The 27,679-nt window shown below is 40.9% G+C and overlaps 1 protein-coding gene across 1 annotated transcript; it reads left to right on the forward strand.

Moving 5' to 3' along the window:
* The first annotated feature begins 420 nt into the window (after positions 1 to 420).
* BNIP3L (BCL2 interacting protein 3 like) lies at positions 421 to 26,724 on the forward strand. Its single transcript, XM_063139615.1, has 6 exons — positions 421 to 617; positions 8,992 to 9,172; positions 11,644 to 11,716; positions 14,800 to 14,903; positions 15,766 to 15,915; positions 23,679 to 26,724. Exons 1-6 carry the CDS (start codon positions 533 to 535, stop codon positions 23,725 to 23,727), a joined length of 642 nt encoding a protein of 213 aa, XP_062995685.1. The 5' UTR covers positions 421 to 532; the 3' UTR covers positions 23,728 to 26,724.
* Positions 26,725 to 27,679: the final 955 nt, after the last annotated feature.

A 27,679-nucleotide genomic window follows, 5' to 3' on the forward strand; every position in this document is an offset into this window, starting at 1 on the left:
AAAAGCGGAGGGAACTATATTTTGTTGGTTCCTTTTGTAGCAAGCAACCACCTTTTGCATTTAGCAACACTCGGGATTTCTTCGTGCGGCGTTCTGCGGGTAGCTCTGCTGGTTCAGAAACCATTTCTTATCTCTAGGAGCCAAGAGACAGCACGCTTCGGCTTCGACGCGTGCGCAGTGAAAGCGGAGAGCCGCCGCTGGGAGGCGCGCGTGCGCAACGCACGCCGCCGTCGAGACGGAAACACTCATGCGCTGTGTGCTCTCGGCGCCCACACACCCCCTCCCCCTTTCTCACCCCATACGCGTACGTGAGAAGCGTCAGGGAGGAAAGGCTGAGACGTGCTGAAGGGGCGGCGCCAGTGCGGCGACGAGGGGGCGTGGCCGCCGCGGCGCCTGCGCGGTGGCTCGGAGGAGGCGGGGTGGCGGGGACAGCTGCTCTCGCGCATACACATACACACACACACTCACACGGTGTTGTTGTTGTCATCACCCTCGCCTCAGACAGAAGAGCTCCGCGCTCGCCGCCGTCGCCATGTCTTCCCCTCAGGAATCGCCTCACCACAACAATAACAACAACCCGCCGCCTGAGGGGACGCCCACCGAGCCGGGCCTGAACAGTGAGTGGTGTCGCTTCTCGCCCCCCGCCGACCCCAGCCCCTTCCTCCGCTGCCCTTTCCGGCGCTGCTTCATAGAAACGAGCGGGCCGAGCCTCGAGGGGAGAGAGAGAGAGAGAGAGAGTTTCCCCTCAAGTGGCGGGGAGGCTACCCTTCCCCCCCCCGCTCGTACCCTCTCGGCCGGGATTGGCTGAGAGCCGGGCCGCGAGAGAGGCTTTTGGCCAATGGGAGGTGTGGAGCTGGCTTGGCGGGTGGGGAGGAAGGGGGGCTCCTGAAAAGGGGGGGAGGGTTGGCTGCGTTGCACGAGAGTTGGGGGTTGGGGGGAGGGGAGTTGCAAAATAATGGGGGGGGGGCAGGGATGCCAAGGAAGGTGTCCAGAAATGGGGAAGGGGTAGTGGGGAGAGCATTACAGGAAAGGGGGAAGGAGCCCATTCAAAAGAGGGGGAGTAGAGAGGTTCGACGTCTTGGGGGGGGGGGAGGAACTAGTATGTGTCCTTCTGCCTTTCCTCCTTATGCTCCCTCAAGGTGGATGATAGAAAACATTTTAAAAACGATGTTGTAATATAAGCATCAGTATGTGTTTTTGTTTATAAACCTGGTTTTTAAAAAAAGAAAAAGAAAGGCAACCTGTTTGTTCTGCTAGAAAAGCATCCAAGTGAGGTTACCGCTCGTTGAAAACTAAAACAAGGAACATCTGAAACAATAACTTTTTAGAAGCATGCAGCTTGTTCTTAAGTATTCTCTACCATTTTACTGGCTGTTGTTTGTTTTGTTTCTGTTTAATCAAATAAGAACCAAGTTTTGTCGTTTTAAGTAGCAGTTTAGTTTTCAAAGCTTATGCTGGCTGGAACTTGTTGTTTAACGTGCTACAGGGAGTCTTTGTGTTGTTGTTGTTTTGCAATAGATTAACCCTTCTACTCGATTTCAGAAAAGTGGTTTGTTGCCGTTGTTGGGCAGAGTTGTCAGGTTAAGAACCTTCAAATGAAGTTGCTTGACTGAGATATTTGGATCTCGAAGCTGTTTGGAACCAAAGGATTCCAGTGTGTGGGATAGTCATGGGGCAGTCATCAGAAATAAGAGGCAGCTCTTTTGAAACAAGGGGAAGATCAGGTGGCTGGAGATGTCAGAAGATATTGTTCTGGGGAAGGGCTGTGGATGGAGCTGATGAGTCGATGGCAGGTGACAGTTTTCAGGAATTAAAAGGGGATGTGGCAAGGGGAGTATTGGGGCAGAATGGAATGTGAGAGAAGAAGGAATGGAATGCTTTGACTTGTGTATTTGCTGCTTCTTGTTGTCTAGACAGAAGGCATTGAGAGCTTGAACCTGTGTTCTGAAACATGCTAGGAAGTGTGGCTTACTGAGGTCTTTGAGTAAAGTTCAGACTTCGTTTGAATTACTTATAAGTAGGCTTAGATAGCTTCTGACAAACTGCATGTGAAAGACAGATGTGAGTTTAGTATGGAAGTCAGATGGTATGGAATGAGAGGAATGAATTGCCATGTTTTGACAGGTCAGTGCATTTATTTAGTTTCTGCCTACCGCAGACAGCAAGAAGAGAACTACAGCAGGGATGCTGGGGAGGAGCTAGAGTGTGGGAATGAGTTTATTCAGCAGCTGAGGCAATATTACTGATGTGTACCATTTTCTCCTGTATCCGGGGTCTGTCAGCTGATCCCGTGTAGCCTTTTGTTTGTGGATCAGGTTGGGAGACATGCAGATAGTGTCTGTTTGCATTTCATAGTAGTGAATCATAGAATAGTAGAGTTGGAAGGGGCCTACAAGGCCATCGAGTCCAATCCCCTGCTCAATGCAGGAATCCACCCTAAAGCATCCCTGAAATGATTCTTGATCATCACACGTGCTTAGCTAGTTAATGCATGTGCAGTCATGCTTTAAAATAGATCTTGCCTGAGTGAGAAATAGTGTTCATTTTTCTCCCCTCATTGCACCTGCCAAGTAATCTGAAAAGCAGTTAATCCGTTTTCAAAATGCTTGCCTCTTGAATATGTTCATTGACATGAGTTCTTTGAGACTACAGGTTATCAAAATCATTGAACTCGCATGCTGTATTTTGAACTTTGTCTAAATAAAAGGTATTTTCCATCTTGCTCTTAGTTTTAAAATTCCTGTTGAGGGGGGGAATTAAAGCAGAAGCACTTTGTAGCTCTGTTATTTGTAGGGACATTTTCTTTAGTATGCTGAGGCTGCAGTTTGAAGGGGACATCTAATGTGGCGAGGAAGAGGATTCTAAACTCTTTCCTTTAGTGCCATTTCTCCCTCGAAAATCCCTCCAAACTGCTTCCACCCCTTCTGGTGAAAAAATATGGGGAGTTGTATCTTTTCCACAGTGCAAGTAAAAGCAGTCCTGGTGGACTATCTTCACCAGAGAAATGGTGTCAAGGAAAATGGTTAAGAAGCCCCTCTCTCCCCATTCTGTTCATCTTGCTAAGTGATATTCATTTCAGAAAGGATGTATCTTCCTTCTAAACTGGCACTGCGAAACCTACAGTCATTGGATTAAGAGATTTAGAATGCAGTCCTATGCATGTGCAGGCAGAAAAAAGTCCCACAACTCCCAGCATTCCTCAGCCAGCAGGACTTTTTTCTGTCTAAACATGCATTGGATTGTGCCTTACTGACTTTACAAGGAGCAAACTACAGTAGAGTATCTCTGCTAAAACAACTAGTTTTTACCACATCAGATTTCATTTATAAGAATTGTATGTCTAAATAGTCTACAAACAAATAATGTAAAAGAGGACCACATTGCTACTTGGTTGTGTAAATATCAAGAAGTAGACCTGTGGTTACTGTGGAATTATTTAGACACCGGATGTAAAAATAGGTTTATTTGCAAGAGCAGAAGGTGAGCAGAAGGTAGATGTCTAGGCAATTTTCATTATATTGGCCAGGATTTCTGACTCCTGGTTGTTTAACCATAGTAACAGCAAAATGATTCCCTGCTCTAAATCATACTGCTGCAATGAAGAAAATGTGGGGTAACTAGGTGTGGATTTTTGAGTGAAGGGGCTGTGACTTCATTCAGTTTTGGTACTCAAAACACATTTGTGGGTTCAGAGTTCTTCTAAGTGTCTTCCTTTTTCACCAGGGTTTGCTTGGCGAATCTCACTTCTCGTAAAAACAAAGTAAATGCCAGAAGTATGAAGTCTGCCCCCTCCAGTGAAAGCATATTCTGCTGCACTCACGTTGAAAGGGATGGGGGAAAACAATGAACTCTGAGTAAGATTCCTGTCCTAACTTCAAATTGGGGTGGGAGAACTCTAGTATATTCTGTGGTTCCTTGTACCATTCTCATTGCAGATCCTCAATTTTCTATAAGCATTACATGTGAATAATGAAATATGGTTTAGCAATTGTAGAAATATAAAAATATTTGCATATATTGTGTCCTTCCAAATATGAATATTTTTGAATCTTCGGGCACCGGCTGACAGTTTTCAGGATACTCCAGGTGCTCATGCTGAGAAGTGAGATGGTTCTATCCTCCCCTTAGAATGTGATTCTCACACCAAGGTCCAGTTTTTTTGTCTTTACACTAGGACTGTGAAACTTGTTACCAATCAAGCAGAACACAGCCTACCAGCTATATATGATACTCTATCATGAACTTGACATGCCTTACACTTCTGCCTCCAGGTGGATTGATTTTAAATCAAGTTTCCCATTTTGAAATCCATGTATTTCCTGAGCAACTGTGCATACTAAGTGATTCGCATAACAATGAAGATACCTGTTTGTAACTTAGTGAATCATTTCTACAAGTAGAAGCTCCATCCAGAACTGTGGTCATACAGCTGTTGTCACTGCACAATTATATCTGCTGGGGGCGAAGGAGGCTGCTGAATTTTTCCCCTGTGTGCTTTGATGGGAGTATTTTCCATTTTTATACTGTTAGCTCTTTTATTGCTGCTGCTATTAACATTTTGGCTTGTTAATTATGGGTTTTAATAGTGTGCTAATATTGGGTTATATCCAGTAGTGGCTTTGCAGTAGTGGAAACTGCTTACACTCATGCAGAATGAGGCATGCACTTTTCACTAATCCCCACACGCACACCTACTGCAGTCCTCTGTCCATATCACACACTGTTCCAGAGGGTTCTCCTAAACTTCAAGAGCTGCTTTCCAAAGAGCACAGGGAGCTGTAGTGGGTAGCGGAGAATCAGTGGAAAAATAAATGCCTTGGCTTGCAAAAGAGTTAAAGCTTTCTGCTAGCACAACACCACCACTGGATGGAGCCCATTATACATACTTTTTATTGCAGGTCATTTTGAGATTTTTATATAGAAATTGGGGGGAAATGCTACAATAATAAATAAATTAAAATAGAGAGAGAGTTCTGTATACATGCAATGATAGTAATCAAGACCACTTAATTGCATACTAAGGCAGCACTAGTATGCTTATTGATTTAGAAGTAAGTTACTTTGTAATAAAGAGGGACTTACTTCTGAGTATGCATAGGTTCAGGGCATATGTGTTCAGAACTTTACATAAGCAAGGGCTGGAATTTATTGGGCAAAGCAGTATTTCACAATGAGATGGAAAGTGATTGTTGATTCAGCTTTGTTAATCATTTTCTTAGGTTTGTTCTGAGGATAAAATGAGGATGACCATATGCATCCCGTGATGAAAATGGTGATAAAAATATCACTTTTATAGACATTGTGGATGATCCTGGTGATATATAGGATGTCATCTCCTGGATCCTTGTGCCTATGATTACTTTCTAGTACTTGGGTCAGTCCACACAACAAAATCTCAAAGGCAGCTATTTCTCCCATGGCTTATAAACACCATTTTGATACATAGTCATGTTTCAGTTTAAGAGAGGTATAGATTTTAACTTGTTTGTGCCTGCTCAGGAGTGCAGAAATAAACCGATTGTGAAGCATCTGGCTGGTAGGCTGTGTATAGTTTGATGGATCATATGATGTAGAAGATCCATAGAGAACAGCACTCTGTATTCACTTGTATGATCTTGAAGTATTGGTGATGTAATCAAGAGGGATGACTCTGTTTTGAACTTAGGAAACCATGTCAAGACATAGGAGAGAAGGTTGTCTCAAGAATTAGTCTTGAAGTTCTTAAGGTACCATTAATACCTTGAATTCTACCAGAAACTCATTATGGGAAGTTGTTAATCCTGGATCTCTTTTGTAATGTTGTTATTCAAGGAAGCTTAGGAACATTGGGAACTGCAACTACAGAGTCAGAGCACTGGTCCACCAAGCCCAGTATTGTCGACACTAGCTGGCACTGGCTTTCCAGGGTTTCAATCTGGATTCTTTTCTAACCCTACCTGGAAATGTCAGAGACTCCACCTGGGACCTTCTGCATGCAACACGTGTGCTCTATGTCTGAGCTACACCCTTACCCCAAGCTTAGTCCTAGCTCAGAGGTAATCATCTCAGCACAAGCATAGTTCCCCCTGTGCACTTTTCTTCTTCGCACTCAGATCCTAGTTAAAATTTCCAAAATTTCCTAGTTTGAATGTAACAGGTAAGTGATTTAACAAATCCTTGAACTCTTTCATTATTGGATGGGGGAGGAGGGAGTTCATGGGTACAATTCTTGATCTAATAAACCTTAGATCATTACATTCGAACCAGCTCTTCACCTAAAAGTTCTCTAGTCACCTATGGTAGCACATTTTCAGCTGACTCTCAGACCAGGTCCTCATTGGTGCCCTTTACAAAAGCCAATGGAACAAAAGTGGTGTATAGTCCTTACACTCATAGTAATAGATCATTGTTCTCATTGTACAAGTAGGGAACTGATGTTGTGAAAGTGTTTGTGTGCATGAAACAGCTAAAAAAGCTCCTGTACTGAACATCTTAAGATCAGATGCAAAGCATCCAGCACTTTCCCCACAGGTGTTCAAGGCATATCTGAAAGATGCGCATCTGCATCTGTATGGACTTCCTGTCCACATTCCTTGAATATATATTAAGGGGGAAATTGTATTGTAAATGGTCCTGAATTCATGGCTAGGCACGAACTTTAATCCAGAACTCCCAGATTAAAGTCTTTTTTTTTCTACAATACTTAAACATACACCAGTACAATTAAAGCAAAAACAACATACTACATAAATGTTGAATAACATCAATATCATCTCTATATAACCTAATCAACTTAACATATACGTGCACCCCCCACCTCGGGATCTCATTCCTGATTCCAAAATCTCATACTTTCTTCTACTGGTGGTTTCCCACTTCCCTTAGAAAACACAAATATTAGGAACTGTTTCCAAATTCCTTCAAAATCATTTGTTTTTGCTATACCTCTTCTCCATTTAATATTACAAGTCAATTTATCATTAATATCTATATCCCATACTTCTTTGTACCATTCTTCAATAGAATATTCCCCTTGAATCTTCCAGTTCCTAGCTACAATCAATCTTGCTGCAGTCAGCAAATTCGTTATCAATTCCTTAATTTCTTTTTTACATTTTAAATCTTCAAATAGTGACAGTAATGCAGCTTTTGGTGTTTGTTCTATCTTCATTCCCACAATTTCTTCAATCTCCAAAAACACCATCTTCCACAATTTCTGTACATATTTGCATTCCCACCACATATGTAAATACTTTCCTTTTCCCCCACATCCTCTCCAACAATTTGCTGAATGCTGATTATTTATCTTATTTAATCTAACCGGGGTTAGGTACCACCTCCATATAATTTTAAAGTAATTCTCTTTTATTCTTACTGACATATTTCTCAGCGCTCTTTGTTTCCATAGTCCCTCCCAGCTCTGTTGTCCTATTTGTACATTCAAGTCTGTCTCCCAAACCATTTTATCTGAACTATCCATCAACCCTTTCTTCACCAATATTCTATATATTTCACTCATTAACCCTTTTAACGCTATTCTTTTTCCCGTATCATTTTCTTTCTTAACTATTAATTCCTCAAACTTCGTCAATTCTCTACAATCTCCATTTTCTCTTACCCACTTTTTAGTCCACTGTTCTAATTGCCAATAATTTAACCAAGTTAATTTTTTATCTTTTAAAACCTCTTCCAGATTCTCTCTTGTATTCATTTCTCTTAACCATTCCCTTAATTTCATTTTATTTTTTTCTATTAAAACTTTACTTAATCTACTCTTTAATTCCTCCGGGAAATTCTTTAGCATTATTACCGGTGGTAGAGGTGAGTTGCTCGGGAGCAACTCCCCTTTATATTTACTCCAAATTTCCCAATGAAACCTCAAGAGCGGGTTACCTATACTTTCCACCCATTTTTTTCCCCTTCCCTAAAAAATACATTTTCCAAATTAATCTCTATATTACTTGTAGTTTTATCATCCATCCAATCTAATTCTCCTATTCCTATAATTGCCTCCACAATATGTCTTAGCCTATTAGCTACATAATATAGTTTAATATTTGGGAGACCCAATCCTCCCTTTTTTTTACTTAAATACCATTTATTCTTATTTACCAGATTAAAGTCTAACTCTGTCTACCAGTTAAAATTCTATTTTAAATTTTGTTTTTAAATACTATTTGTGATACATGCACCACTATATCGTATTGTTTACATTGTCAGCAGTGTGTTAGGTGTGAGATCTAGGCACAGCAGAAATCTTCAGACTCAGAAAAATAAGTTAGCTTAGCAGGTTGGTCTGTGGCCGTGCCAAGTAGTATACAAAACGGGATCACTTTCCATTTCAAATGTATTTGCTAAATTAATGTCATAGGGGCAGATACATAGGTTATCTGTTCACAAACGGAGTTTGAACATTCTGCCTTTGTTCCACTCTTGAAGTCGGAAAAGACACGCCTGGGGAGGTTTATGGGGTGCATGTTTGTTTTCAGAAGTCTTTTAAAGCTGGGTGACTGCCTGCCTATCCAAACACCTCCAGTTTTCCTAAATAGAGAAGTTCTTTTCAACAAGGTACGCTTCTAAGCATAGGGAACAAGGGACTGATAAAATTGTGCAGAAAGATTTTACAGGTAAACAAAACACACTTTTATTCAGACAGCTACAAGCTTACTTAAGAAAGACATAGTGACAATTCCTATAAGCAGGAATTCCTGCATATGTTGTTTGCCCCACTCTACTGCTGCTGTGTCTTCCATGAGTTTGCATTTCCAAATTTATTGACCACACAAGTCGGTCTGTCCCATGATACAAGTTACATGATTTATGTGCAAGTTGGCTTTTAAGAAAAAATTTTTAAGTGTTGCTTTGTAGATATATGGGGAAATATTCTTTGCTGCCTGCGCATGTTTTCCTTGTGATTATCTGAATTTGGTGTGGCCACATATTTCTGCAAGTAAATGATAAACCTTGTGCAGCGTTTCACAGTTTCTGATGAAACATCTGACTGTTCCACAGGCTCCTGGGTAGAGTTGCAGATGAATGGAAATGGCAATGACAATGGCAATGCAAAAAATGGGGGTCTGGAACATGTTCCTTCTTCATCTTCAATCCACAATGGAGACATGGAGAAGATACTTCTAGATGCTCAGCATGAGTCCGGGCAGAGCAGTTCTAGGGGTAGTTCTCACTGTGACAGGTAAGAATTCAAACTCCATCAAATTATTTGGAATGGATTGCTTTTTCTTGTTGTAAGTACTGTCAGTTCATCTTATAAATGGAATGGAGGCTTATTTGAACTTAATGTCTTTTTATATACATTTACATCTAGGTGGTTAACCTTTTGCCACTATACATCTGTGGAGTGCCATCCAAACAACATTAAAATACTTCCATTGGTTTCTGGAGAACTTTAGGCATGTTCAACTTTATTTTTGTTTCGGTTATTTGAAGGGTTACTTGGACATCATTCTGAAAAACTATGATGGCCCTTCAAATTTACATTTTAAAAATAAACTTACTGCTTTTCCTCCTTTCTGTGTTGTTCCCCAGTCTGTTTTAGATTCTAAGTCCCTTGGGATAGGGACTTGTCATACCTGCTCTTTGTAAAACACTATGTACATAGATGGCACTATATAAATAATAAATGAATAAATAGCACATTATAATATGTATTTTGATAGTTTATTTCTTCACTAGAAGCTGTTACTATAAACAGGCAGCAAGCAATAGTGATGAACTACTTTTATCATAGTGTTGATGAGCTGGACAGGACCAGAAAACTAACTAGTTCAACCCTTTATCTTGAGGCAGGATCTTTTGATGTGTTAAGTCATATCTAAGCTCCAAATTGCCTCCCCCTTGTGTGTAGGAGTGAATAGACAGACCCAGGTTAAAGATCACTATCTTTGTAGTTTCAATAGTATTTGAAGCCTCCTATGTAACATGCTATCGGGAATGGAAAAATGGCCCAGAATGGCCCTTAGTCTGACCTGGAGGAACTTTGTATTATTTCCAATTATAGTGTGAAGCAAAACTCATCGACCAGATCTCTAGAACTTCCTTGGCAATCTTGCAGGAGTCCATACAATGCAGCATGTCTTCTTGGCATATTTGTAATTATTACTTTAAATAAGGAATGTCTTGTTTATAATTGCTTCGTCCACCCATCAGAACAGTTTTACTTTACCTAGTAATGTAAAAGCACGCTTCACTTTTACAGTAATAAAATTTTAGAAATCTTTAGAAGTGTACTCTGAATGAGGTTGTAGATGGTGACTAACCCTTTAGGTATATAAAATTTAAGTTCTTAGCATTGTCCTTCAGATTTATCTGCTGGTCAACTTCCTTACATTTATTTTTTCTAATATGGGAATCTATGCCAGTGTGGTATGTCAGAGCTGGTCTTGTGCTTACCAGGAAGAAGAGCTTTTAAAGAACTGTCTGGTTGCTGAATTGCAATTTCAGTCATTTAGAACTGGGTGTGGCCCTACTTCCTCGGTGGGTATAGCTAGAGAACGGAAGAGCTCAACCCTATCAAGGGGGAAAATCCCGTAAAAGGAAAGAAGCAGGAAAAGGGGGTACAAACAGAGACATGTAGGAACTCACTGGCCAACAATTGGGACTTTGTTTTGCTCTGCTGTTATCGAGTTTGAGCATATTTATATATTTGCTTTTTCCACTAAGGAAGCACAAAAAATAAGACTATTTGAATTGTAATTACTGAGTTTGCGTCATAACTACAGGCCATCTGCTACAGACATTTGTCCTAATTTTCAAATATGCTGTTTTATTTCTCAGTGGGATTTATTAAACTAAATGTCAGTAAGTATTGCAGTTCTACTATTGACATTTAGAATGCAGTCCTATACATGTCTTCTCAGAAGTAAATCCCATTGAATCCAGTGATTATAACAGGAGTGGGGAACCTGTGGCCCTCCTGATGTTGTTGGAGTCCAATTCCCATCAGCTTCAGATAGCATGGCCAATGGTCATGTATAATATGAGTTGTAATCCAACAAAATCTGGAGGAACACAGGTTTTCCACCCCTGCAATACAGGATTGCCGTTTTAAACTATTTTTTACACACACACACACACACACACACACACACACACACTGGGCACCCATGATGAAGCCACCAGACCAGCGTCAGATAGCCTATTTTGGTCTGAAGACTAGATTACACCCCCACAACAAGCATTTCACTTGAAGCGTGTTCATCTCTAAATAACCTCTGTATTTATCCACATACCTCAGAAGATTAGTTTCCCAAAGATTTACCAATCAGGTATGCTGATGGTATCATATGCTACTAGCATTGTATCCTTGGTTCAGGATCCTTGGTTACTCATCCTGATGAAATGAAGCTGGTCTTAGCCTCTTTTGCAGTCCTATTTTGCCCTCTCCTTGATTCCTTGCTCTTGTTGGGGAAAGGTAACTTTATTGCCCTTCCTTCTCTAAAATATTAAGACATTTCTCTTAAGCTCATTTTGGTAAAATATTTCTCTTGAAAGGCTATCGTTATACTTCTACATATGTTGCATTAAAATATCTTTAATCATAAGTGCAAATAAAATTTTAATAATATGATATATAGCAATAGTAACAGTGTTGATGGTTGAAACAACAAATAAACAACTATAACTGGATATCACTCTTTCTTCTAGCCCTTCTCCTCAAGAAGATGGACAGATAATGTTTGATGTGGAGATGCACACAAGTAAAGACAATAGTTCTCAGGTATTTTTCCTACTGCTTGCATACAATATCGTTTCAGAAGAATTATTTATCTTTATTTATTTATTTATTTATTTATTTACTAACTAAATTTATGTACCACCCCATAGCCGAAGCTCTCTGGGTGGTTTACAAAAGTTAAAAACAGTGGACGTTAAAAAAGTATACAAAATTTAAAACCATCAAAAAATATAAAAACAACAGTATAAAACAGTATACATTTTAAACAATTAGAGCACAGTTCTTAACTATTTTACAGTAGTGTCTTTTCATTCACTTTAACCTGTAAAAATTGCACAATCTGCTTTGGGGGGCTGTGAATCAGTGAATTAACCTGTAAAAATAGCACAATCTGCTTTGGGGGGCTGTGAATCAGTGAAGGGACATGTCTACATTGCACTCAGTTTCTTGGGGGAGGTTAACAAAATTGCTATCCTCACATAACTGTTTAATTCCTATTGTTAGAACTGACTTAATACATTTGCACATCTTTGTGTCCCACAAAAAGTTTGCATATCAATAACTAAACATTTAGCCACTGTTTCAAATGCTTTAATTCTTATGGTGGAAAAACTATTGTCAAAAATATATTGATTTAGCAACCTTGATTGTGAAGATAGAACATGGATTTAAAAAAAATGAAATATGATCTCATCTGGGAGTTCCAGATGTTTCTATTTTGGCAATGTACTGTGACAAACTGTCAGTACCCTTCTATATACGTAATTACATACTCATGGAAGACCTAATCATTCTCGCTACACTTAACCAAGGATTTCAGGAATTTTAAGATATTGCTTCATAGTGTCACACCTTTCCCATCTCTGAGGAAGAATATAATTCAGAGCTGGAGGGGGGTGATTTGGGGCCTAGTTAAGGTATGGAATATCAGGGTTCTGGGAAATAGTCTCTGCCTGGTTTCACAGTACATTCCAGTGAGGGAGAAAAAAACCACTCCTTCTCAACTTCAGCCAGGGTTAGCCATGGGGAAAGCACCTGAGTTATCCCACCCTAAGGAACATTTCTTGATAAGAGGCAGGAGGCATACTCAGCTGAGGAAGGGGCATGCCCAGGACTGTCTCCTAGGCAGTGTTGGCCAATAGAAAGGCTAGGGGAAAGACAGCCATTTAGGAGGTGGACTCCAGGCTAAGTTTTCCCATAGGGCTGAAGTGAGGGTCTCTGGTCACACCGCCCACCCCCCTAAAAGTTGGCGTACAGGCATTCTTTGGCTCCTGTTTGGATTATGCTGTAATAATGGAGTTCACAGGGGTGAGTGGGAGGGTTAACGTGTTAGGTTGTTGATGTTGCGAGCATGACACATAGTAAGCTAATTCATGTGGTTCTGACTAACACAAATAGTGTCTAATGGAGGAAGAGTCGATGTCCAGACAAAGAGTTTGGGTTTAATACAAGCTGTTGTCTTTTAGCAGTACCATATGAAAACAATATTGCACTAGTAGGAGCTTTTTCTAATCTGATCAGAAAACAGAACAACAAATGGACTATAGTTCCATTTCTGCCAGCCTGAGTGATTTTCTCTGCTTTATATTTGTGAAAACTGGCAGTTTCCAGTTTAATAGGATATCTCTTACTCCACTTGAGCTGCTCTTTTTTCCCAAGTTATGTCAATGAATGAAATATAATCCTCTAGTTAAGTTTGTGATATAGCTCCTGTTAGTTCCATGGGGATTGTACTTTAGTATTTTGCAGCATTTGGTGTCATTGTTGAGAGGATTAAGTCCTTCAAATTAAAGGAATGCAGGCTTCTGTTTCATTTTGAATAATATATCGTGGATAAAGGGACAGTTTTATTGGAGTTAAGTTGCTAGTATTTTCTTAAATATATAACAAAAATGACAAATTAAAAGGAATAACAAGTACAATCCATCACATTCAATACTAAACACTGTTACGTGCAGTTTACAAAAAAGTTGTTTTATCTTGTCCTTGTTTGTTGTGTTCTCTGCTTCCCCACTTTACTGTACTCAGCAAGAAAGTCTCCTCAGAAAGCAGATACTACTGTTTGTGATCTAGGAGATTCAAAGACGGAGTTCATAGACCAGATAAAAAGGTTACAGGACTCCATAAAATTGATTTTTAGCAAGACTCCTCAAAAATATAGATTAGGTAACTTAGTGCTCAGATAAGCTCACATCCCATTTTTTATTTATTTATTTATTTATTTATCAATACCACACAACAGTCAAAGCTCTCTTTTAGGAACCAGTTCCTCAGAGTGCCCCCAGCACATGATTTCCAATGCCTAGCGAAATTAGATATGCCACTGCAAAAAGCCGTGCAAGCAAATCTTTTTCTATGATTAATCTTAATTTTCTTTTTGCTTCTTTAAACTTCTCCCAAATGTTTCAGCCAGTGAAAGACTTCCACATTCACCTCTGGGTGTAGGGTTAGGGGTATATTTTCATCATTTTTCAAACTCTGAGTCTATAGTGCATTATCATTATCATTGAGGTCCACCAACTTTTCCCTCACTTCCAGCAATAAGCTTCATGCCACGCAACCCTGGGTCAAATGCAAGGAGCCAAGGGCTATTACAAAGGCAAGACAGTTGGGGCTGGGAACTGAAAATCGCCTGTTTCTGAGCCTCAAGACTTCTGCCCTATAATTTTAAATGCTGGGTGTAACTGGATGTATCTTTTAATCTATTAATTCCATTAGTGTGATACCTTTAAAAATGTACCCTTGCTCTGTTTTAAATTTTACAAGTTCTAAATTATTTTTATTTCCTAAATTCAATATGGAATATTATAATTCCAGACAGTCCTTATGCTTATGCGTAACTATTTCAATGTATTACAGTGATGCTTTCTTAAATTCTTGATTTAAAGTAGTGTTCGGATATGGGCTGGCCATAGGCTCTGTAAGCAAACTACAATACCTCCTAAAACTGATACAAATCGACTCTGTTCTAGTTGTTGCCCTTTCTTAGTTAGAACTTTTGTGGGGGTAATACAAGGGTGTCAGAACTGCCAGCATATTTTGCTTATCTTTGTGTTCTGCAATAAATACCTCATGGAGAAGTTAAATTAAGTGAATTACATAGTGTGTCCCTTGTATATTTTCAGTCCGAAGAGGAAGCAGTAGAAGGAGAGAAGGAGGTGGACATTTTGAAGAAAAGTGCTGACTGGGTATCAGACTGGTCAAGTAGACCTGAAAACATTCCTCCCAAGTGAGTTGAACGCTTTACTAATAATCAGTCCTTCTCTGAAGAAGGAATTAAGTTGCAATAGAATAAGAATAGGTTTTTTTCTCAAAAAAGGATCGTTGTAAAAACTGTGCTTAAAACTAGCTTCTCACTAGGAAAAACTAAATTATATTTAATCTCTTGTTCTTCCCCCAATGCTTAATATGAAAGCATCCAGTGCCTTGTTCTCTCCTCAGGCCCCTGGCATGGAAGCTGCAAGTTAATCTCAATGCCAGGAGGCATAAAGCTGCACTAGATGTCTGGGGAGGAGCAAGGCTTGACCAACTATGTAGGAGTGTATTTTGCAATGGACTGGCTTGCTCAGCAGCACCATGAAGTGGTAAGGGAGGGTTCTGCTTGAGTCCTGTAAGCCTCTGCATGCTGATATCTTCACTTGTGTATAGAAGGAGGTAGATTTTGTCTATGGCATAGGTTTGTAATTGAAGATGTACTTTAACAAGAGTTACAGGGTTGATCATGGCTGGCTAATGTGACACTGAACAAGTAATATCCCTCAGTATCTGTTATCTGTAAGATTGGTCTAATGCTTATTTGGTACTCAAGAATGCTGCTTTAGAGTATCCTTAAATGCGGATGGTTCTTTGTGTATGTATGTTAAAAGTAGGAGACAGATGTCGGTATCTATATTTGTTAAAGCAGTGTTCTCCTCTCAGTCCTCCTTTGTTCTTCAGCTACTGTTCTCATGATTTCTGTCTGTGTGAGTGGTATTTCCATAATGCTTTGTTAGCTTCATAAATCTTGGATTTTGAGATCACTATTTGCTCTGTTTTTTAAAGATCTGTATTTAGAAAGTTCTGTAAGATGCCATTCATTTCTTTTCTTCTAGGGAGTTTCATTTCAGACATCCTAAACGAACAGTATCTTTAAGTATGAGAAAGAGTGGAGCCATGAAGAAAGGTGGCATTTTCTCAGCTGAATTTCTTAAGGTTTTCATTCCATCTTTGTTCATATCTCATGTTTTGGCTTTGGGACTAGGGTAAGTACTAGCACATATAGTGCACATGTATCTGTATGTATTTTTGGCAGCTCTTAAGGACTTGTACTCCTAAATTACTTTTAACAGTTCTGAGAATAACCTGGTGGGAATTCCACTGTGTTTGGAGAAATAATAATAATAATAATAATAATAATAATAATAATAATAATAATACCACCTTTACAAGATATATGTTTGATCAGTCAGAATGAGAGGAGCATTATAAAATCAAACCCAGAACTATTGAGGAAAAAAACACTGCACAATTTCCCCCAGCATTCTGTTGCATAAGCTTTACTCACACTTAAAGTACAATTAAAAGTGTAGTTAGATACTTCATATCAATAATCACGGATCATTTTGACTTTCTTTGGATCACTGAATTTGCTCTTTTTCCACAACCTGCAACTAATTTTCAGTAGGTGGCACTGCTCTAGCAGCAGGGTATTGAAAAAAACTGCTTAGACTTCGGCTGAAAGACAGGCATCCAACTATGTTGTTATAGAATTCAGCTTTCCTTAGTAAAAATTAGAATTTCTTCATCGTGGTCTCTGTGCTTCACACATATGGGCTCTGCGCCTGTGCTGAGCTCGAATCGGAACTTCTAAAGCTGAGTAGTTTTGGCGGGAACCCCTCCCCCACCGTCTACTACGCATGTCCACGGGTTCCCGCCTACTCCCTCAGTTCTCTTCAACCACCTTCTAGCAAGGACGCTCGTTAACGGACTTCTTCTGATACGTCTCGTGTTAGACAAATTTACCTCAGCTGAGTCTTCTTTTTCTGTACATAGTTCGTATCTTCTATTTTTCTGTAAATATATATATATATATATATATATATATATATATAAAATAATAATAATAATAATAATTGTTGTACTTTAGATATTTAGGGTTATTCCCTTAAAGATTGGGGGCTCCATGGCCATTAAGGCACTATTTAGAAAATTTACACTGTACTGCTTTCGTCGCCAGCTGAAGACCTTTTTATTCACTCAGTATTTTAACACTTAATTTTAACTTAAATTTAAATTTTACTGTTTTAACTCTGTATTTTAATCTTATATCAACTTTGCTGTGTGGTTTTATCCTGGTTGCGCTTTTTATACTGTATTTCGTAATTGTGTTTTAACCTGTTGGGTGTTTTACTGTGGTTTTAATTTTTGTGAACCGCCCAGAGAGCTTCAGCTATTGGGCGGTATAAAAATGTAATAAATAAATAAATAAATAGAAAATGCCTGGAATGTGACGGGAAATTACCCCCGTCGGATGGACATTCTTTGTGCTTAATTTGTTTGGGGGAGTCTCATATTGCAGAGACCTGCCGTTTTTGTACCAGATTTACTCGCCAGACTAAAAAACACCGTGCTGATCGCCTAAGAGCGGTTCTTTGGAAAAAGGCATTGGAGGCAACGAATAACACAATGCAGTCTGATCTGCAGGTTGCAGGGCCCTCACTAACTGTCTCGACTGCAAAAAAAAAAATCCAAAAACGCCAAAACAAATAAAAACCCTAAGGAGGGAACAAAGAAAAAAGATAAAGGAAAATCTTCAAAAGTCAAACCTTCTTCTGCTGAACCAGCGCCGGGTATCCTGACCCTGCCCCCATTGCCGACTCCACAAATTCTCTCCTCGGTACTGGCAGCTCCACTCGACCAGTCAGTACCGAGGATTGAGGCCATCCCTGCGGTATCGATCTCAGAGGGCGAGATCCGGGACTCATCACCGTACCAGGCACCGCCTCAGCTGCTGCCTAGTCAACCTCGGCACCGGAGCCGCTCTCCATATAGAGGCTATGGCTCTAGGAATAGAGATTACTACCCCAGAGCGTTTCCTGATCACCCTTACTCTCCACACAGAGAGGGAGATAATCTCTCAATGTGGTCGGGCCCTTCTTATATGTCCCGTCACTCTTTGGATTTGAGGAGGGATCGTTATTATTATGATCATGACTGTTCCACCTATTATCCGCCTCGTGATCGGTACCGGTCCCGTTCTCCTCCACAACTTACTCGACCAGGCTCCTGCCAATCAAGGTCTCCTCGATACCTAGAGGAGCGCTCTTTTCTGCCTCAGCCTCCATCTCGGGACCGAGATGGCTATCAGGACCGCCCTTCTTTGAGTCATTTGTGTTTGCCTCCTCAATCACCCTCCCCTCGACATCGAGAGGCCACGCTACCGCTGCTGCAACCTGATCCGTCTTGGGATTGAGGCACGCCGCCTCGGGGCCGGGAGTCTTTGCGGGACCGAGAGGCGTCTCCTCGGGACTGAGAACCACCCACTGATCAAGCTGCCTCAGCAGCAGTTCAACTGGCTCAGAGTAATGTAACTCGGAATCGACAGCAAGACCAACGCCAGACTTTGCCTAGTATAAGGATCCCGACTGCTACTAATGTTTCGCAATTAAGAGTCATTCAAGTAGCTTCTCCATCACAATTGCTAGAGAGAAGAAAGGATTCCTCGCCTACTCAGCATAGGGCTCAATTGTTAGCTAATGAGTCTCCAGAGGACTATGACTCTGATTCTAGCTCCTACTCCTCTGTTCTGCCTTCTATTCAATCCCCAGATGATGTAGTGGCTGCCCAAGAAGGGGCATTGCCCAATGAGGACAATTTTCAATTTGCTGACCAGATATTGTGTATGGCTCAGGCTTTGGGAATTGAAATGCAGCAACCACCTGAGCGAATATCTGATCCGGTGTTTGATGCCATTTATACAGAGGCTGCAACCCCGGTTTCCATTCCATTTTTACCAGCACTTCTTCATACAGTAAAACGTGGAAAACCCCAGCCACAATGGCACCAACCTCACTCAGACTAGAGTCCTTATACAAGGTGCAGGAAAAGGATGCAACCTTCCTTTTTACACACCCCAGACCGAACTCAATAATTGTGGAGTCGTCGCAAGGGAAATTGCAGAAGTCTCCAGCGGGTAAGGAAGGGAGGCGTTTAGACCTATTGGGTCGTCACATATACTCCTCAGCAGCTTTGAGCTTGAGAGTAGCGGACTATCTAGCAATGATGTCCCGCTATCGACTCTTTCTATGGGAGAAGATGGATAACATTTGCAACCATCTTCCTGATGAGCATAGGGAGCTTGCCAGAGTTTTTCACAGCGAAGCCCTACGCCTGTCCAGGCTACAACTTCATACCACCAGACACCTCACAGACTGTGAAGCTAAGGCAATGATGGGGGCAATAGCATTATGCCGTCATGCTTGGCTTCGCTCTGCAGGCTTGACACCGGAGGCAAGAGCTAAAATTGAAAACCTTCCCTTTGATGGGGAAGGATTATTTAATGCTACCACGGATGAAGCGATGGAGGCTGTTCAAATGACAGCAAAAAAGATGGGCATCTCCCCGCAGCTACAACAATCACAGTATAAGCAGCGTAGATGGTCACGCCCATCACCCTTTTACCAATCTAGAGCAAATGCTGATCGCCCACCTAGATATCAACAGCAACAGCAGCAGCCTAGAAGGCAGCAGTCAACAAGTCGATTCCGTCCTTATCATCAGAGACCAGTACAGCAGTCAAAAAAGCACTTTTGACTTCATCGACACCCCTCTGCCCGCCCTTCGAGTTGCCCCACTATTTGGAAATCTCCTATCCAAATTTCTCCACAACTGGCAAACCATAACATCAGAAAACTGGATACTAGAAATTATTCAATTAGGTTATCACATAGAGTTCAAAGACCTCCCTCCCCTTGGTACCGTAAAGATATCACCGACATCACCAGTCCTAATATCAGAGACTGCAACCCTACTAGCCAAGGGCGCTATCCGGAGGGTGACTCCATATTCCACCCACGACGGATACTTCTCCCGGTACTTTACGGTTCCAAAGGCAGATGGGGGTCTTCGGCCTATATTAGATCTGAGGGACCTCAACCAATATAGAGAAACCAGAAAATTCAGAATGATCACCCTGGCGTCCATGCTACCTCTCCTCCGCCCAGGAGTCTGGTTTGCATCTATAGACCTACAAGACACTTATTTCCACGTTGCGATCAGAGATATCCATTGCAAGTACCTCCGCTTCATAATTGGCACAGAGATGTACGAGTTCCAAGTCCTACCTTTTGGACTGGCAACAGCTCCCAGAGTGTTTGCGAAGTGCATGGTGGCTGTTTGTGCTTTTCTCAGGCTACACGACGTGGAGATTTACCCTTATCTCAACGATTGGCTCCTGGTTGCAGACTCAAAGAACGAACTCTTGAACGTGGTTGTGTTTGTTCTAAATATTCTGGATTTCCTAGGTCTCAAAGTCAACTTAGCCAAATCCAACCTCACCCCGTCCCAAACCATTCTTTTCATAGGGGCTACCATAGACGCAATAGCAGAAAAAGTCTTTCTCCCTATCAAAAGACAGGTTACATTGTCAAGGCTGGCCAGAAAGCTATACCATCATCGTCACACTACAGCCTTTGTGATCCAACGATTACTGGGCCTCATGGCTTCTACAGTCATAGTAGTAAGATGGGCCAGACTTCACATGCGAAAACTCCAAGAATGGTTTCTACGAGTTTTTCATGGGGAGCAGAATGCACGAAGGGTTAAACTCGTCATTCCATTGGAGGTTCAGATCGACCTCAAGTGGTGGACGAATATCGAGAATCTGAAGCAAGGCATGCCCTTCAATCCAGTGCATGTATCCAGGACTTTAGTCACGGGCGCTTCGCTCATGGGCTGGTGGTGCACTACGGGCCCCTCCGGGCACAAGGAGTTTGGACTGTCTTGGAAAGGACTTTTCATATAAATCTGTTGGAACTTACAGCGGTGTTTATGGCACTCCGCTCTTTCGAAACTCACCTATCAGGTCATCATGTCAGAGTAATTACAGACAACACCACAGTTCTGTGGTATATAAACAAGGAAGGAGGAACACGTTCCTCAAAATTCAATCGCCTGACTATATTAATGCTCACCTGGGCAGTCGACAGGAATATTCTGCTGTCGTCAATCCACATAGCAGGCGAAAACAACTGCCTTGCGGATGCTCTAAGCAGAGTGCAAAGTACATCACACGAATGGGAACTCAACCCCATCGAACTCAATCAAATATTCCAAATATGGGGCCAACCTCAGGTGGACCTGTTTGCGACAGTACACAACAGGATATGTAGGAACTATTGCTCGAGAGCGGGCATAGTGAAGGGCTCACTAGGAGATGCGTTCCAACTCAGATGGACAGGAACTCTCTTTTACCTATTCCCACCATATCCTCTCATTGCCAAATCACTCCAAAAGATCCGGCGGGACAGGACAGATTGCATTCTGGTAGCCCCACGGTGGCCTCGCCAGCACTGGTTCTCTCACCTGAAGGCGCTGTTGCTGTTGCGCAATGTTGCGCAATTGCTTCATTCGCCTCCCATCATCTGTGACTCTTCTAACCAAGGACAGAGGCAGAACGAGATGTCTGGAATCAGAGACACTCAATCTGACAGCTTGGAGGATCATGATGTAATGGGAGGATTTGGGGATGCAATTAATTCCATTCTAACAGCGGCTAGGAAACCTGCAACAAGAAAATCTTATGAGGCAAAGTGGAAAAGATTCTCATCTTTTGCTACTACAATGGGTTTTATCCCTTCTTCTGCGTCCCTAAAGAATATACTGTTTTTCCTCAATTCATTATACGAAAAAGCTCTTAAATTATCCTCCATACGGGTGTACTTGGCGGCTATTTCAGCATCTCATCCTCTGATCCAAGGTTTTTCAGTTTTGACTCACCCTCTAGTTCGGCAATTTCTGAGGGGACTACGGAATTTAGCACCCCCTGTGCGCGCTATTGTTCCAGCATGGAGTTTATCTGTTGTGCTACAGTCCCTAAAGTCTAACCATTTGAACCCATGGCCACTTCGAGCCTCCGTTTACTCTCATGGAAAGTTGCTTTTTTAATAGCCATCACTTCGGCTCGGAGAGCGAGTGAATTGGCTGCCTTGCGGATAGACCCACCATATCTGACCTTCCATAATGATAAGGTGATCTTGCGCCCAGACCTGCATTTTCTGCCCAAAGTTGTGTCCAAGTTCCACTTCAACCAAGATATAATCCTCCCAACGTTCTTTCCATGTCCAGCAGCAACACTGGAGTCAAAGTTGCACTCTCTAGATGTTAGGAGAGCGCTTGCGTTTTATAAGTCACGCACTGACTCGTTCCGTAAAACACAAAGACTATTTGTTTGTTATAGTGGACCTACAAAAGGACAACCACTGTCTTCACAAAGGCTGTCAAGGTAGATTGTTAGTGCTATTAAGTTAGCCTACCAAATTGCTGGTCTGCCTCTTGACAATACTGTCACAGCTCACTCAACCAGGGCAATGTCAACGTCGACGGCTTTCCTCAGAGGAGTGGCTATACCGGACCTCTGCAGAGCAGCTACATGGTCCCAACCGTCAACATTTATCTCACATTATCACCTTGATGTGCGATCCAGGGCTGACTGCAATTTTGGACGGGCAGTTTTGTCTTCGATTTTGGCCTAAGACATCTCCACCTACCCACCTCCGCTAAGTGAACTTATTAATCGCCCATATGTGTGATGCACAGAGACCACGATGAAGAAGAACAGGTTGCTTACCTGTAACTGTGATTCCTCGAGTGGTCATCTGTGCATTCACACAACCCTCCCACCGTCCCCGCTTTTTGTCGATGTCTTTGATGTCGATATAAAGTGGCTACTTCCTCGCTTTGGGGCCTGAAGTGGTCTCAGAGAACTCAGGGAGTAGGCAGGAACCCATGGACATGTGTAGTAGACGGTGGGGGAGGGGTTCCCGCCAAAACTACTCAGCTTTAGAAGTTCCGATTCGAGCTCAGCGCAGGCGCAGAGCCCATATGTGTGAATGCACAGATGACCACTCGAAGAACCAGTTACAGGTAAGCAACCTGTTCTTCCTTGGTGCAATTTGTGGATTTGTTTTTGGGAGAAAGGGGAGTGGGGATGGTATTGGTGAGAATATACAATACACAGCCCTGCTTATCTGCCACTGTGATGTCTCAAATATACATTACTAATCATTTTTTAAAAATTAGAGAATCCTGTTACCATTTGGCTATAACTGCCTGAAAGGGCTTAAAGAACAACTCTTGTCAAATGTCAGTATGATTTTGCTTCCTTGGGTTACTTTAAAATCACTGGACCTAATGTACCATTTTCATCTTTCCCAATAAAATTTCCCAACACAATTGCTTTCCCTTGAAAGCATAGCTTGAATGATTCGAACAAGGGCTCTGTATATCGTAAATCCTGGGAAAGGAAAAACTATAGATTTCAAGCTTGTGGGAACTACGTTGCTTTTACTATAGAACACTGACATCTACCAACTGATGCAAAAGACATACCCTTAGCTCAGAAATTCGTTTTGAGTACCAGAACTGAATTCCTTCCACACAAAACCACTCCTAGTTATTCCAAGCTTTTTTCCTCCATTTCAGCAGTATCATTTAGGGCAGGGAGTCAGAAATCCTTGCCAAAGTACTGAAAATATCTAGCGGTAGATCCCAATCTACCTTCTGCCTTCCTCTGCTGTGTAAATGTTGTTAATAGCCTTCTTTTTCCTTGTCTCCTCTATCAGCACAAGTTGTCCTCACTCTAATGTCTGGTTGTATGAACGAATACCTAATATCACATTCACATATGTGTGATTGGTAGATGTTAGCCTTTCAATGTGGATGGAAAGAGTAAAGTAAAGCTGAAACGTTTTTGGAACAGGGAGAATTTCTAAGATATCAATATGTTGTGTTTTGCTTTTCATTTCAGTATCTACATTGGAAAACGACTGACCGCACCTTCAGCTAGTACTTATTGAAAGAAGCGGTGAACAAAACCTGGAAATCCTTGTGATCTGTGAAGGTGTTAATGTCACACTAGTACATTTTGAACTTGAGACAATTTTAAGCATGACCCCCCTTCCCTGCCTCCACTTTGTTTTTACATATCCAGGTTCCAGTAATTCTTGGAATTCAGTATTGTATCGGAACTCTGTGGAGGTGTCTCACTAGGCTCCTTACCCCTTTCCCTAGCTGCCCTCCACGTCTTGCAAGACACATCAGAGTTGCCTAACAGAGTTTACAATTGCCTATATGTTGCAAGGGCTTCTTTCAGTGCAAAGTGCCACCAGCAAATTATAATTTCGTCAGCGATGCTGTTGCCTCCTCTTTACTACAGCAAGAAATAATCTGCTCAGTGCATATTTGAAATGATGAGTATAACAATCTCCAGTCTCCAAAAGAATCTGAGAATTAACTGAAGCTGGTTGTAAAACAAACTAAAAGTCATTAGCAGTTATTTTTCTTTAAGTGTAGCTTATTTTACAAGTCTCTTGACTAATGCTTTTAGTTTTCCAGAGGCAAAAACTGCACAAAATCGAAGCAGAATAATAATAAAAAGATTCATTAGCAACTTTTAATATTGAGTAACTCTCATTTTTTCTATGAAGTAGTGAGTTAATTTCTGATAGAAAAGCCTGACATCTAGAAATCGTTTAAACAAAGGATTGCATTACTTGCATGTGAAGAAGCTTCTAGTATTCATTAGCATTTTATTTAATGAAAGTTTTCCTTTTAAAAGTAGTTTGACTTGAAGTATTTTTTGAAGTATTTAGGCTATATGTAAAAGGAGATTCTACCTGTTAAGGAACCACTTACAATTTACAAACGTATGGTCGTTTCAGCAGCTGCTTGAGGCACCCTACCCAGAAACAGTCTTGCAGTTGTGTGAAACACAATTTACAAAGCTCTGAACTATCTTATGTGGTTAAGTTTCCATTCTCCCATTTTTATGGCTTGTTGAATTTCCCTTGGCAATACCTGAAATCCTTAGTGATATCTTGTATAGCTAGGTAGAAATCTCGCTAATGGGAGCACTCAGCCTTGTCCTCCTTTGGTTACCATTATTATTATTATTATTATTCCAAAATGTGAAGCTTAGTTCCAAATTGTTTCAACATACATAGGCAAACAAATGTCCCTAAGTAGATTTGTATTGGATTTTGGAACACGTAGCATGATTCTGAAGGACAGAGTGCTCTGTTTTATATATAAATATATAAATGACAGGCTTTAATACTGCATATTTAGGAAACTATTATTAATTTCAAAATTAGAAAAATTCCATTGAAATAGACTGTATTAGACAGCAAAAATATACACGAAAAATAAGAATGGGCAAACCTGTAGAAACAGGTATTTCATTTTTCTTTTTGTAGCAGGCTTCTGAAACTTGACATTTTTGGGCAGTGTAAGCATAGTGGCTTATGCCAGTGAAAAGAGGTAAACTTTATGAAGCAGAAAAGATAAGCATGAAATCCATTCCTAAACTATGTTTGTTTCAGTTGTTGATTCTGTAACACTTAAAGGCTTCTTTTTTATTTTGCTAATTCTGTGATAACATCCAGGTCTTTTTTTCCTCTTTGACTTTGAATGATAGCACTTGTATTACTTGCAAATATGTATTTATTTCCTGTGTGGATATTGGGGTAATTTTGAGGTGATTAAATAAAGGATTTTAAAAGAAAATAACATCAAACAAACATGCCTAGAAAGGATTAAAAGTCTGACAGTACTTTCAACACCAATTATTGTATCCTATTTTGTAAAAGAATTGGAATATGGAAGAATGTGCTTGGAATCGGGACCATGTTCATTTAAAACAAATAAAGCTTCATTCCTTTCCGAATTACATGATGATTAATACGCAGAATACTCTGTGATAAATTAGTAAATCTACATGCTTGTGACTAAACACCTTCACTAATATTTTTCAAGCAGCTGTGAGATTAAAATTGCAGATGGAAAATTACCGTAGGCATTTGAATACTTGATCACTGTCAGGTTTATTGCCATGCAGCGATACAAAGCAATATTTATTGATAAGTGACTGTAAGATTGAAAGATGGTGACTTCTTGGTCTACTGTGAAATGGACCAGATTGTTTATAATTGGAAAAGGGGGGGGGGTAATCAACTATAAAGCTTTCATAAGTTAAACATTGTTAAGAGACAATTCTGTGGTCCCTGGAGAACTTCTAGGCATCATAGGATTTTTCGGAGTCCTATTTCCAAGGCCATGGGACTCCAAAATCCTATCTCTTTCTGTCTCCTCGCAGCAACCACAAAAATAACCACAGCACCCCCTTTCTAGGGTTGCAACTTTGGCATAGAAGGGCCCTGTTGATATCTGAAAATAGGATGTTCCAGTGGGCAGGGGGAGAAGAGGAGAATCCAGGATACGAAGAATCCTATGGCTTCTCCAGCCCTGCCTCCTCTAGACAAGCTCAGACACCCATCTAACTGGAAAATAAACAACATGAGGATGGAGAGGTGAAAATCACCTCCATCGCTCCTTCTGCCCTTCCAGGAGCAGCCTGGCAGGGCATTGGCTCCTCGGAAGCCTCTGAGTTTGGAAGCTTCCATCTAATGGGGGCGCATCCCATAGGGTTGTACCCTAAATAGGTTTTTTTTCCTGTTTACAGCTTTGGGTGGAAATGCAGACCTCGTTTTTCAAATGATCAGTGAGAAACGTGGCTTAAAATACTTGTACATAGGATCAAGCAGAAATGCATAAACTTGCACATTCAAGAAAATGCAGCTGGCTGAACTGCAACACTAACAAAACAAAACCCACCTAGTTAACTGTTTTTTAGAAAAGAAAGTTGCGTTGCTGAAATTATTGGAGTTAACTGAGCCAAAGTGATTATGCATTCTTCATATTTAGTTAGCACTTTGTAACATTATATACAGTTTACAGTAGATGTATAAGTTGTAGCGATAAAAATTTTGTGCCATTAAAGCTGTCACAAAACTGAATTTTTGCTGATTGCTTCTTGCCGTTTTATTTTTATTTTATTTTTTCTTACAAAAACTGCTTGTAGAACTGATCTTTGTGCCGGTTCAATACACTTAGGGCCTCTAAATATATTACTTTTTTGGTGTACATGCCAAGGTTTTTAAGATACATCTAAATGTGTTAAGGGTTAATGTGGCAAGCATATGTTGTAAGCATGTATGTCATATGTGTATACTTCTCAGGGCGCCGGGATTGTTTGCAACTCTTTTGAGTGTGTGCTTAACTGCAAACTCCGGTTTGCCGCTCTACAATGTCTGAAAACTCCTTTAGTATTCCGAGTTAAAGTCTCAGTTCAAACAACACGTTTCTCAATGGTGGTTTTAGAACTCCATGGTGGAGTTTTAACACTCCCATTGAGAAATGTGTTGTCTGGCAGGAAAACTCCACCCCATGGTGGAGGGTTTTTTTTTTAAAAAAACACACTCCACACTGAATATTCATGCTGTGCAGAGGAGAGTTCCTGCACAACCGTTGCGTTGCCTTTTCCCACTAGCTAAAGAGTTCCCTGGCAAGGGTGGTGAAAGGAGTGAGTGCCGCTCTAGGAGAGCCACTGGGATTGGTTTTTTGCAGCAATGGCTGATGGGATACTATTGAGAGGACCGGGGGAGGAGAGAGGGCAGAGGAGCTGTCAATCAAACATCACAATGGATTTTACTATCCTATTCCAATCAAATATCTTGTCCTTTATTTCTTCCCTTTATCTACTCGGTAAGGAAGATGCTGCCAAATAATGTTCTTAAAATTCAGTTTCAAGTGTGTATTTGAAGTGACTTTGCATCTTGACTCCAAAAGATACACAACTGTGTGAGTCCTATCAATGTCAAGTCCAAAATGTTCACACCTCCCTTCAGTTGTTATGCTGATAAAATCAAAGGTTTACACCCTGAGGGAAACCCATACAATAAAGTTTAAATA

The sequence above is a fragment of the Elgaria multicarinata genome, chromosome 12, assembly GCF_023053635.1.
Source record: "Elgaria multicarinata webbii isolate HBS135686 ecotype San Diego chromosome 12, rElgMul1.1.pri, whole genome shotgun sequence".
NCBI classification, from domain to species: Eukaryota; Metazoa; Chordata; class Lepidosauria; order Squamata; family Anguidae; genus Elgaria; species Elgaria multicarinata.

Bases quoted from the DNA above. Each gene is read 5' to 3' on its own strand.
- BNIP3L (XM_063139615.1), top strand. From the start codon at position 533: ATGTCTTCCCCTCAGGAATCGCCTCACCACAACAATAACAACAACCCG. The intron at 14,904-15,765 runs GTGAGTTGAACG...CTTTTCTTCTAG, and splicing joins CCTGAAAACATTCCTCCCAA to GGAGTTTCATTTCAGACATC. The intron at 15,916-23,678 runs GTAAGTACTAGC...TTTTCATTTCAG, and splicing joins GTTTTGGCTTTGGGACTAGG to TATCTACATTGGAAAACGAC.